The sequence below is a fragment of the Gossypium arboreum genome, chromosome 11 (assembly GCF_025698485.1).
Source record: "Gossypium arboreum isolate Shixiya-1 chromosome 11, ASM2569848v2, whole genome shotgun sequence".
NCBI lineage: Eukaryota > Viridiplantae > Streptophyta > Magnoliopsida > Malvales > Malvaceae > Gossypium > Gossypium arboreum.
The window spans coordinates 17,614,887-17,627,386 of NC_069080.1; the positions used below are offsets into that span (position 1 = coordinate 17,614,887).

General features: G+C 33.8%; 1 protein-coding gene across 1 annotated transcript; it reads left to right on the forward strand.

The window, feature by feature from the left end:
* The first annotated feature begins 1,583 nt into the window (after positions 1-1,583).
* Positions 1,584-3,082, forward strand: LOC108472868 (uncharacterized). The gene is made up of 2 exons (XM_017774426.2): positions 1,584-1,988; positions 2,622-3,082. Exons 1-2 carry the CDS (start codon positions 1,860-1,862, stop codon positions 2,880-2,882), a joined length of 390 nt encoding a protein of 129 aa, XP_017629915.1. The 5' UTR covers positions 1,584-1,859; the 3' UTR covers positions 2,883-3,082.
* Positions 3,083-12,500: the final 9,418 nt, after the last annotated feature.

Genomic DNA, 12,500 nt, shown 5'->3' on the forward strand with positions numbered 1-12,500 from the left:
AAGGATCCATTCAAATCACCATCATACCAATACAATTTCAATTATAAGATACCAGTGGAGGAAATAATTACAGAGTTTGGAACTCTATTTAGATTTCTTGGATATTATATTTTAAACATTAGTTAATTTAACTTTTCTTTGTGCAGTTTAGGATGTGAACTACATATTAATTTGTATAAATTAAATTATTCGGTTTTATTTTAAAAAATTAATTTCAATTTAATTATTTTGAAGTTGAATAAATCCAACTACCAATCAAATCAAATTGAAATAAATTCAAAATTAGGATATTTAAATTTGTATATCTCCATTCTAATTAGATGAAACATGTCACATTAAAAGATTTTTTAAAATTATTTAAAAGATGTTATATGTCAATAACTTGAGATCCGAGTCCTAGAAAGGATTCGAGCCTCCAACCCACGACCCGACCATGAGAAGATAACAAGTCAAACTAGCTCGCAAGGCAAGGCTACAGATCCAGCTCGCGAGAAATTCGCGTGAGCTCACAAGACAAGGTTGTAGGACCAACACGCGGGTCCAACTCACAAGGCAAAGTTATAGACCCAGCTCGCAAGAACCTAAGGAAGATCGTAATCTCACTTTGCATACACCAAAGGACTCATTGAAAGGGCCACGTACTCCACAAGCCATCCAAACACATGTCTAGTAAGTACGAAGTCCTCCCAGAACGCCAATCCCAAAAGCAAAAAGGACTGTGTGTTCCGTAGACACGTGCCCAACAAACTTAAAGTTTGCAAAGAATGTTAGTATTAGGGGCAGTGGAGTCAAGATAAAATAGTGGAACTCTATGTATAAATACGTACAAAAGAGTTTTTTTTTTTATATAAAAAAAATCAAAATCTTTCAATGGCGCATAAACAATAAAAACAAAATAATTTAAATTAATGAGATTACCAGGAAAAAGAAAAAGAAAAGGAAAGGACAGTTGAGTTAAAAGTTTTATATGAACTTAGTTGGCATCATAATCAGCTTGCAATTTTAAGTAAAGTGGTTTCCATTATAACAAAGATATTATAAACATATTTAAGTGCAGTTATCCTTAATCATATAAACTTCACAACTTGTACTTGCTATTCTATTTGTTCTCCTCTCTCATTCAGTCATTGGCGTAAATGGAAATTACCTTAAAAATTTACATGTGGAGCTGCCACCCACTCAACGCTTGCTGTTTGATATGGGATTTTAATTTTAATTTTAAGTTTATGGTAATAAATTCAATTCCACCAGGCCCACTCCTGGATTTTGATTCTTCAGCCTTGGTGCCGGTGCCGGTGCCGGTGCCGGCGAGGGGCAGATATATTAGCATTGCCAAAACAAACAAGCCCCATGAAAGTAATTAGGAAGAAAAACACGTGGTCCCTACGAAGACATCAGGTGGCCCAAAGATTGACGCGAGATTCCATGTTGGTAAATGACACGTGGTATCATGTATTGTCAGTAATCGGTATAGGTCGTAGCTGTATCCCTGTGGGCTCACCCCTGCTAACTTTGTCTTGTATTTAGACATTGTACGAGTAGAAAGATACATGTATGTGGTTATGTACCCACCCTATATATATTTAGTGAATTAAATTCATCAACGCCTTTACACAATAGAACATCCTTTTGTTTTCTGGTTTCATTCCCCCACACTATTTTTTTCCCATTATATTAGCTTTGTTGCCCTTTTCCAAGAAAACTGCACTTGCACTTGTCGCTCGACTCTTTACCCTTATCTCTCAAGCATCATTTTCATCCATTTATCAGTCTATCTTTTGCTTCTTTTTTCTTAGTCCTTTCTTCTTTTTCTTTTTCCGTTTAGACAAAGGGACTAAAATTTTCAGGCTAGAAAAAAGATGACTGGGGGAGTTGAGGAACGTGATCAAAGCGTGAGTCTTGATCTTCTTAAGCAGAAAATGGCTAACTTCGCCAAAGAACGGGACTGGGATCAGTTTCACAGCCCTAGAAATCTCCTTTTGGCCTTGGTACGTATCTCAACCAAACCTTCATAAGGCTTGCTCTTGCTCTTTCTCTTTATTATTTTTCTGGGATTTTTTTATTAAGTTTTGTCTTTGAATATTTGATGCTTTCCATTTCTATGGGACATGAAAGATGGAAGGGTTAGCTCTTACAAGCTTTTTTCTTTGCTTTTTTTTTTGGGGGGTAGTTTCTTTGATTTTCTGTATGGGAAGATTTGAGTTTGACCAAGCAAAATACAGCCTAAACCAGTTGGATTATTAGATATATTAATTGTTTTGTCGTCAAGCCATGTTTTCCTTAAATCACAACACTTACTTGCACTTTTGCAAGTGGCCCTTTTCCGCAATTTTCTCTTATTACTTAAGTGCCTTTCTTGACGTCCAAGTTAGGGTTTTTACGGAATTTGCACTTTTTCCAACTTGGCCTGCTTGAAATGCTTCTTGCGCAGAGTCAAACTTGACAAACTGTCCCTGCAAAGTTCAAACAAGTTTTTCCCTTTTTATTTTCTGAATCACTGGAAATCATTACCCTTTTCTCTTTGTTGCTATTATTATATACATGTCATAAAGTAGATTCATGATTATTGTTCACTGTAATGGCTAAACTCTTGACACATTTTTGGTGATAATTCATATAAGGTGGGTGAAGTGGGAGAATTGTCGGAGATATTTCAGTGGAAAGGGGAGGTCCCAAAAGGGTTGCCTGATTGGAAAGAAGAAGAAAAAGTTCACCTTGGTGAAGAACTCTCAGATGTTCTACTCTACCTTGTAAGGCTGTCTGATATATGTGGTATTGATCTGGGCAAAGCTGCTCTGCGCAAAGTTGAACTTAATGCCATCAAGTACCCAGCTTCAAAGAAAAACTTCAATACCAGCAATGGCACTGCACACACTGGTTGATCATCTTTTCCAGAAAAAAGTTTGCTAAACCTTTTAGTTTTTTTTTTTTCTTAAGAACTTGTATTTATATTCCCCTCACAGATCATAGTCATAGCTGGTGGCTACTTTAGGTGTATTTATTCCCGTAGATTTTCTTTCTATTTCAGCAGCTGAATCCAATCTTTCCGATCGATATATATATACAGTTATGATAAAGAAAATTGTTCGCTTTTTTTGAGTATCTAATTGAAAGTTGAAACCTCGAAACGAAAGGCAAGGTAAAACGAATATGTTAAAAAGAGAAAGCTAATTATTTTTAAGCGATATAATATTTCATTCTTTGACTTGGGTTTTGGATGAACTGGTTGGTAAAATTATTATATAAAGATTTGATTCAAGTTTGGCGAAAACCTTTTCAAGTAAAGACTTGAAGAGATGAGGCAATGTGGCTTTTCGTTGGGGGTTGCATCATAAACCACCACTTCACTGACTTTAAACATGCTTAAAGAGGCTTTTTCAAGTGTTTTGGTAAGAGGGATGATTACGTAAAGCCAAATCCTGAAAGAATATTTACCAGTAGTTGATATGTCTTGATGATGAATTGATGATCTTTATTACCCAAAACATGATGCTTACATCAAAAGTCTCACCTATTTCTCCATGGGATTTTTTTCTTTTCACAAAGATTCCTTCAGCTAATCTTTAAATTTTTTAATTTACATTAATCCCGAATTTAATTTCTAAATAACCTCTTACCTTTTAGGATGTCCTATGCAGAGTATGATCTTTGTGTCATATCTAATATTCAAAGTTTGTCTGGGTTAGGTACCACTGCCGTGGAGCGCACAAAAACAGTGGTTCATCCCTTTAACGTCCAATCAGTTGCAGCACCTAAGCCTATTTAGGGAAGAACAAGATAACTGTGGTTCGAGTGGCATTTCATCTCGTAACTTTTATTCAGACAGGGTAATAGTAGCATAGGCAAAAATGTGTTCCTCGTCATTAATAATATTTTTGCTTGCAATAATTATGTCCTTTTAGCAGCATCGATGATAGCTACTATGAGTCATTTGTTTAGTACATTCAAAGGTCGAGAATGAAGTTTGTTTCTTTTCACAACGGGTGTGTGGGGATAAAATAATTGTAAAAATTACAGGGTTAATTAACTAAAAAGTCGGTTTTAGAAGTTAATGAGAGGATTAGGTTGTTTTTTTTTTTAAATTTAAATTAATAAGTCGATTTTAGAAAGAGGAATAGAAAAGGTGTCTTGTTGGGCACCTTCTTTTTTCCAAAAATTGTTTTTTTTTTAGTTGGAAATTTGAGGAGAATGATTTATTTGTATTTGTGTTTTAAGGAGAATTTGTAATAATTTTAAGTTATGTTTGAGTTCATGGTGATGCGAAGGCGCTCGTAAATCCACACATTTCATTTCCCATGTTGGGAGTGGGGATATGACAAAATTGGTAAACGCTACGGATTTAATTGGATTGAGCCTTGGTATGGAAACCTACTAAGTGATAGCTTTCAAATTCAGAGAAACCCTTGAATGAAAAATGGGCAATCCTGAACCAAATCATATAATTTTATTATTTTACGAAAATAAACATGAACAAAGCTTTAGCAAGCGAGAATAAAAAAAAAAAAAGGAAAGGATAGGTGTAGAGACTCAATGGAAACTATTCTAACAAATGGGGTTGACTGTTGGTAAAGAAATCATCTTAGAAAATGTCACATTACAATTCAGGCTCCCAGTTCATGGTGGTTATACAGTCACAGGTTGAAGTATAATTAGGGCTCCCAGTTGATAGTAGTTATGTGTCCACGGGTTTAAGTATAACTTGGGCCCTTAGTTGGTGGTGGTTATGCAGTCATGAGTTAAAGTTTCATGCTACCAGAAGAGAATACTTTATAAATCTCATATATAAGTTTGAGATCATAATCATAGAGAAAAGGAGCTCACCAGCATTATCAACTTTTTCTTTTTCTCTATCTAAGTAGTATCACTAACCTCATTGTCCGAAACCTCTGTCAAAAGTAAGGGCAAGAAGACTTTTAGCGGAGAGTGACTGTGATGGTGGAGAAAAAGCTAAAGCGCGAGTCAGGGCGATAACGGTTGTAGTTATTAATAAGTTATATAATCACAGCAACTATTGTTGCCCCGAGTCGTGTTTCAGCTTTTCTCTACTGTCATAGTCACTCCTCCCCCTGAAAGTCTTCTTGCCCCAAACTCTATCACAAATTTCAGACAATGAGGTTAAGGATACTACTTTGATGGAGAAAAAATAAGTTGATTGTATTGGTGAGCCCCTTTTTTCCCTATGATTATGATCCCAAACTTATGTATGGGGTTGTTAAAGTATCTTCTTCTGGTGGAATGAAACTTGAACCCATGACTGCAAAACCACTGCAAACTAAGAGCTTGTATTCCAAATACGTAATGTGTGTTCCAGCATGTAAATCTTGTTGACATGTTGCGTACAATCGACCTGGGCAAATGCACATACCACAATGACGTGTGTACATGAGTACTAAAGAGATTGGAACCACTCACGGTTGTACCCCCTATTAAAGATATCAACTCCGTATAACCTAGCCGAGATACCTACTCGCTAGCCAACAAACTCTATCACTTGGAAAGTTTCTAGTTGCTGAGAATATAGTTGTACATACATCGACCTCGCCTTTCATGTGTTGACCGTCACCGCTTTCCTCATCTCCTTGCAGTAGACGTGTCCCGCCACCATTTGCTTTGTTTGTACCCCCCTTCAATTTTTAGCTTCAAGGTTGCTAACTTGTAGAACGTAGCTGAGAAAACAATTAAAACGGGTAGATGTCATGTACACTCCAAGATGACATTAACAAACTCTGCATACGTATTTTCACAAGTCATGTTATCATTTCTTTGTGTTTCTAATGTATTCAAAAGATAAAAAAATAATAATAATAAGACTATTGAATTACCAATGTTCACAACTTGTTTACGCCAATCTGTATTCTTAAAGTCCCTATTAGTGTTAATTGCAATGTGGCGGATGCAATACACGAATTTCCACTATGACACCCTACACCCAATCTGGTCGTTGAATCCGAATGTGTGATGTCACATTACGTTGCCGTAGCAACTCAGACTATTACAAATAAATAAATCAAACAATTTGTCATTAATTCATAATAATTTCTGTACAATCACAATTATATGCATAAACACGATAAAGTAATGATAAACAATCTCATGTAAAATGTTTTGGGTTCAAATAAGGACAAACACGAATTTAGGATGCAAATTCAAACTCAAAGAGCCAAATTTAACAGTGTGTCTCGAGACATTAAAGTTCATGTTTTTGAGACTTGGTCACTTATGTCTCGAGACAGGTCTCGAGACACAAATCCTCTATTTCACATTTAGCTTTTATGTTTGGATGTCTCGAGATAAAAGGGTCATTGTCTCAAGATTTGTCTCGAGATCGAAAACAAGGAAAAATCTAATTTAGGTTCGATGTTTAGTAGTCTCGAGACAAAGTATTGATTGTCTTAACCTAGCCATGTATGTCTTGAACATGGCCAGCCTGTCTAGAAATGGATTTGCACGAATTTGACGAAACTGTAAATTTGTATAATAGTTTGGACATCCTCCTCCCACAACGTCGAATGATTTTCGCACCAATCTTTTGTTTGATTTCATTAAGTTTTACGCTATTATTAAACCTTATTCCTATTTGATGGTGTGATTCAAATATAAAACCAACTTCTGTATGAAAAATTATCCCATCTAAATAGACGTATGTGAAGAATTGATTATTCATCTTCTATACAAAACTTGGAAAAATAAATTAAAATATATATTAGTTGCTATTAAAACAATTTATACCATATTAAAGCAATGAAAAACTTTGTATCAAACAAAATAATTTGCATGTCATACTAAAAATTATTATCACTACATGGTCACATAATTATACATAATATTAAAATAAAATGAAATAACATAAAAATAATTAAAACCTAACCTCGTCAACTCAAACTTGATTTCTGAAATGAAAAAAATTATTCTTGATCTTCAATCTTGATTTCTAAAAGTTGTAAGGACCTAAATGTGAGACTTTTGCAACTATTTAGAACTTAAGATTTCTCCCGTTTAACTTTAAAAGTTCAATTTTTTTCTCCTTTAATTTGTTTCAATTAAAAAAAAACAAAGATTTGTTTTTCTTTGTTCGCTACCCAAGTAGACGTACAGGTGACAGAAACTGGTGTTGCCACCTTATATGGTGAAACTAGTATTTTTATACTTGAATATAGCGTTAGCAAAAATGGGAAATTAAGGAGAAAAATAAAAATTTCGGTGTCACTAATTAGGATGACAATACCAGTTAAAAGATATTTATTTTTTAGCTGGAATCATTTGGTAATGATGAGTGTACTTTTGGGGGCGATATTGTCTAGCAACATGGTAACTTCGTGTTTCACTATTCAAAACAACTCATTCTAGTAAATAATCTACAAAGCACCCCATCTTCATAATTATTTTTTGCGTATTATTAATGTAAAAAACTCTTTTTATGTATTTGTTTAATAAAGTGTGGTTATAGTTTTTTTAATGGGAAGGATTCACTTGCACTTGTGTAAAACTTAAGGGTCCATTTGTTTATGTGTAAAAGGTTTTATGGGAAATATTTTAAGCATTTTCCTCTGTTTATTTCACAAAAAATAGTTTGGTCAACGGAAAATAACTTACAGTTAAGGTAAAATAAGCCATTTTTACTGTAAAGCGACTTAATATTTTGAAAAGCGTAAGTTATTTTTCGAAAAAGAGCTTATCTATAGATAATTTTATTTTTATATAAAAATTAACTTAAATCAAGTTTAATATTATTATATTAATAATAAATTTTATTTTTATTTTTAAAATATTTAAAATATTATATTTTTTAATATTATTAAACATACATATTTAATTATTTATATTTAGTCATATAATAAATATTGTAATAGGCCAATTTTGGCCTGGTCCCGAAAAAAAATAATAACCGAATAAATAAAGTCAAATGATGCAATCGGTCGAAAATAAGCCAAAAAAGGATAAAATTGAAAGACAATCATTAAATTGGGGCCAAATAAAAAAGATGAAGAAAACCAATGAGTTATCAAATTTTGTTGACTTGGTAAAAAGCCAAAAATAGGAAGATATTCTTTTTATTTTATTTTAATTTATTAAATTAGTTAGGCTATTTTTTGTAAACCCCATGTATATAAATAGGTGTATTTTGTTATTTGAAAAGGGGGATTACTTTGGTATTCTTACTTCAATTTGGAAGTGGATTATTCTCTCTTTCAATTACGTGGGAATTTTGTCCATTTCATTTCAATTTCTTTATTTATTCTAAATTCGTCTAATTGCTTTTAGCCCTTCCGTTTTTTTTATTGTTTTGCAATTAAGTTTTCATTATTTTTTTCGGCCCTAAAATTTGTTTTGATTGTATTTTGGTCCTCCTTGAAGCTGTGCATTTTGGAGGGTGGGGATTATTTTCCTTTTGGTCCCTCCTTATTATTCGCACATTCAAATTGATCCATTTCTTTTTATTTATTTTTGGTTTGCCCCAAAATTTTGTTTTAAGGTTCGATTTAATCTTTTTTTTTATATTCGCTATTTTATTATCAATTTAACTAATTTAATATATTATTGCTATTATTATTATGTTTCTATTTATATTTATTTTGTTATTCTAATACTATTATTATTTATCTAATTTTTATTTATCTATTTATATTTCTACTATTATAATTTTCTATTTATTATATTTCTATTTCTATTTATATACCGTCGAAACCATTTTTATTTTGAAAAACGGGGATCGACTTTAAAAAACAAATTATGGAGTCGCCACCAATCTTTTTTGGTTTAGGTGTGATCGGATCACCTAATAAATTATTTTTATTAAAGTATGGATTTTGGCCTACGAAAAATCAAGAAACGGGTTCGGGAGTCAGTTACGTACAAGGAAGGATTAGCACCCTCGTAACGCCCAAAATTGGTACATAATTGATTAATTTATGTCCTAATGTTGAAAAGCTGGAAAAGCATTTAAAATACGATCCCTTTAAAAAATGTGTGAACAACTCGAGTTGGATTTTAAGATTCACTCATTCCAAAGGAATAAAATACCACATTCAGCATGTTAGGACACGATATTTTAAGCCTCCAAAAACTGAGATCACCTCATAATTTTCAAAACACGCAACGAAATCTTAAAAGGGTATTCCACCATTTGGCCAAACGGAAAATCGAAACCCAGCACGTTAGGGCACGATTTCTCAAATTTCCAAACACGAAACATTGCCTTGTTTTGAAGAGTTTCCAAATAAGCAATTATGAAACCGGCTCAAAATATATTCATTTGGTTTATCTTAGGGTAAAAACAATGATGTTTGGCGAAGAGTTGGAATTTAAAATCATGATGCAATAACGAACATGCAAGCTTATTATTGAACATGAAATGAAAATATATGACAATAATATTACATTATACAAACACTAATATTAACATTTGAAAGCTAATGATTTAAAAGCAAATTTAAAGAATTACTAACATAAATAACATGTACAAGTTTAAAAAACAAGTAAACAAATGAGTGGTATAAAGAAAACGTACTTTAGAAACAACAATATGCAAACAATCAATTATATGCATAAACCTTAAAATAAGTAACTTACATGAAAGTTTGAAATACCAAGAAAATAAAATAAGAATATATATATATATATATTTATGAAATAATAATGTATGAATGAAATTTCAAGATAAATAATGTCTATGAAAAAGGTAAGTGGCATACAAAACAATATATGTCAATCCAAATAGGTAATATACATGAAATGAGAAGACTTAATATGAATAATACATAAGTACAAATATTAATAACACACAAAAGTATTTGAAGTAAACAAATGGATGTATATATATATCAATGTACGAAAGTAAATATCATACAAATCACTAAAGTATAAAATTATATAAAAGAATATTAAAACCAATAAGTCATACAATAAATCAATGTAAAAATATGCAAAAAAAAGGAAATAAAACCTTAATAATATGTAATTTATTAAAACAAGTATATAGTAAAATAATATATGGAAAAAATGAATAATAAAAAGAAATTTAAAATATGAATTAAAAACTTAATTTAAAAAAAGTCAAAATCAAAAAGACAATTTGTAAATGATAAAGTACCGTAGGATCAAAATGTGAGGAGTATAAACTAACGGGGACTAAAAAACAAATAAACCAAATGCCCAAAATGAAACACTTAAGCCGGACTGATTTGTAACGGCGCCCAAATTCCAGGGACAATTTAAAAGAATTTAAAAAAAACTTAAACATGGCTCAATTGAACGCTAGCGCGTAGGAGGGGGACTAAATGCGCAATTCCCCCAATCAGAATCAAAATGCGCGAACCCTCACTGCGGGTCGGGTCAACAAGCAGGTCTGCCCCCCATACCGCGCCGTTTCATTCTGATTGTTTAAATCAGTTTATTTCAAAAACAATTTTATTGAAGGTTTAAAAAAAAAAGAAAAAAAAAAGCCTGTTTCATTCTCTGCTAGGGCTTCATTCGCAAGCCTTAATGTAGCCACAGTACCAAGGCCATTTTCGGTGGCTAGCTATGCCGAGAAATGGGTTTTTCGACCCCGATCCAAGATCGTTTTCTGGTAAGCTCTCCTTCTTTCCTTCTTATATTTCGTATTTGTGTTGAATGAAAAAAGAGAAACAGAATATAATTGCAACAAATAATCACCTTTGAAGTATTCTTTTGATTGCTCTTTATTTTTTGTGTATTTTGTATTCGAAAATCTGTCCCAAAACAAATGAAAATTCGAAGCTTTTATAGCCCAAAAGTACAACAGTTATTTACTATGCTCTTGCTCACGTCGCAGGTCACGAAGACGTGGAGGAGGAACGGACATAGGGCGTGCTACACGCCAACTGGGGGTCGCTCTTGGTGTGCCGACGTGTGTGGTGGTGGGGCACCGAACGTAGGGCTACGATGCAAGGTGTAGCCTAGGGTTTTGGGCCATGGGTATTGGGTTTGTTCAATGTAATTGGGTTTGGTTAGTTTGGGTTTGTATTTGGGTCTATTTTTTGGGTTAGTTTCATCTCCTTTGTTTTGGGTTTGTTATTTTTAGTGATTTGGGCCGTTTCATGTAATTGGGTATTTGGGTCGGGCAAAAATTGGGTTTTACAGCTGCCCTTCTTTGCTCGTTGTCGTGTAACGAGAATGAAGCTAAGACCACAGAAAGGCTAATTTTGCTTGGTCTTACCACATCTCGCCCACATTATGCTCATCTTCTTCAAATAGCCCCATTCCAATCCACTGCATCTTCAGGGGTATAGAAATTGTGCTTTCGATCCACTCTTCATCCTCAGTCTACTCTATTGCGACTTCAGGGAGATAAAACTTATAATTTTGAGCCTGCTCCACTGTAACTTCAGGGAGATAAGGCTAGTGGCTTAAATCTACTCCATTGCCGATACATGAAGATAAGATTCGTCGTATTCGATCCTGCTTAGGGAGATAAGATCTATAATTTTCAGTCTGTTTCCTTGCTACCTTAGGAAGATAAGACTTGTATCTTCAACATGCTCTCGTGCTACCTCAGAGAGATAAGGCTAGTGGCTAAAATCTGTTCCATTGCAGATACATAGAGATAAGATTCGCCATCTTCGATCTACTCCACTACTGCTTAGGGATATAAGATCTGTAATTTTCAGTCTGCTTCCTTGCTACCTCGGGAAGATAAGACTTGTATCTTCAACCCGCTCTCTTGCTACCTCAGAGAGATAAGGCTGGTGGCTAAAATCTGCTCCATTACTGATACATAGAGATAAGATCCGCCGTCTTCGATCTACTCTACTACTGCTTAGGGAGATAAGATCTGCAATTTTCAGTCTACTTCCTTACTACCTCAGTAAGATAAGACTTGTATCTTCAACCTGCTCTCTTGCTACCTCAGAGAGATAAGGCTGATGGCTAAAATCTGCTCTATTGCTGATACATGGAGATAAGATCCGCCGTATTCGATCTGCTCCGCTACTGCTTAGGGAGATAAGATCTGTAGTTTTTAGTCTGTTTCCTTACTACCTCAGGAAGATAAGACTTGTATCTTCAACTTGCTCTCTTGTTACCTCAGAGAGATAAGGCTGGTGGCTAAAATCTGCTCCATTGCCGATACATGGAGATAAGATCCGCCGTCTTCGATCTGCTCCACTACTACTTAGAGAGACAAGATCTGTGAATCCACCAATGTTGCTATACTGTCCTCTAGGGAACATGCCCTGTAGACTCAGTTTCATTTGCCTATGTTTATGCCAAATGATTAGGATGCTATGATCAAAATGAATCGAATGCTCCTAACTAGGTGTGTATGAATGATATTTGTATGAAATGCAAAACGTCGTGAGAATGATACCTTTTTAAATGCTTAAAATTTCATTACTCGTTATTCATCAGAGTTTTATCATTGTTGTATTATGCTGTCTGTAACACCCCGTACCCGAGACCGTTTCCGGAGTCGAACACGAGGTGTTAACGGACTTAATTCATTAATTAAACACTCATACAATTCATTTTAAAAATTTCAGACA

Excerpts from the sequence above, each read along its gene's own strand:
- LOC108472868 (XM_017774426.2), top strand. The coding sequence starts at position 1,860 with ATGACTGGGGGAGTTGAGGAACGTGATCAAAGCGTGAGTCTTGATCTT. Across the intron at positions 1,989-2,621 it reads GAAATCTCCTTTTGGCCTTG|GTGGGTGAAGTGGGAGAATT; the intron begins GTACGTATCTCA and ends AATTCATATAAG.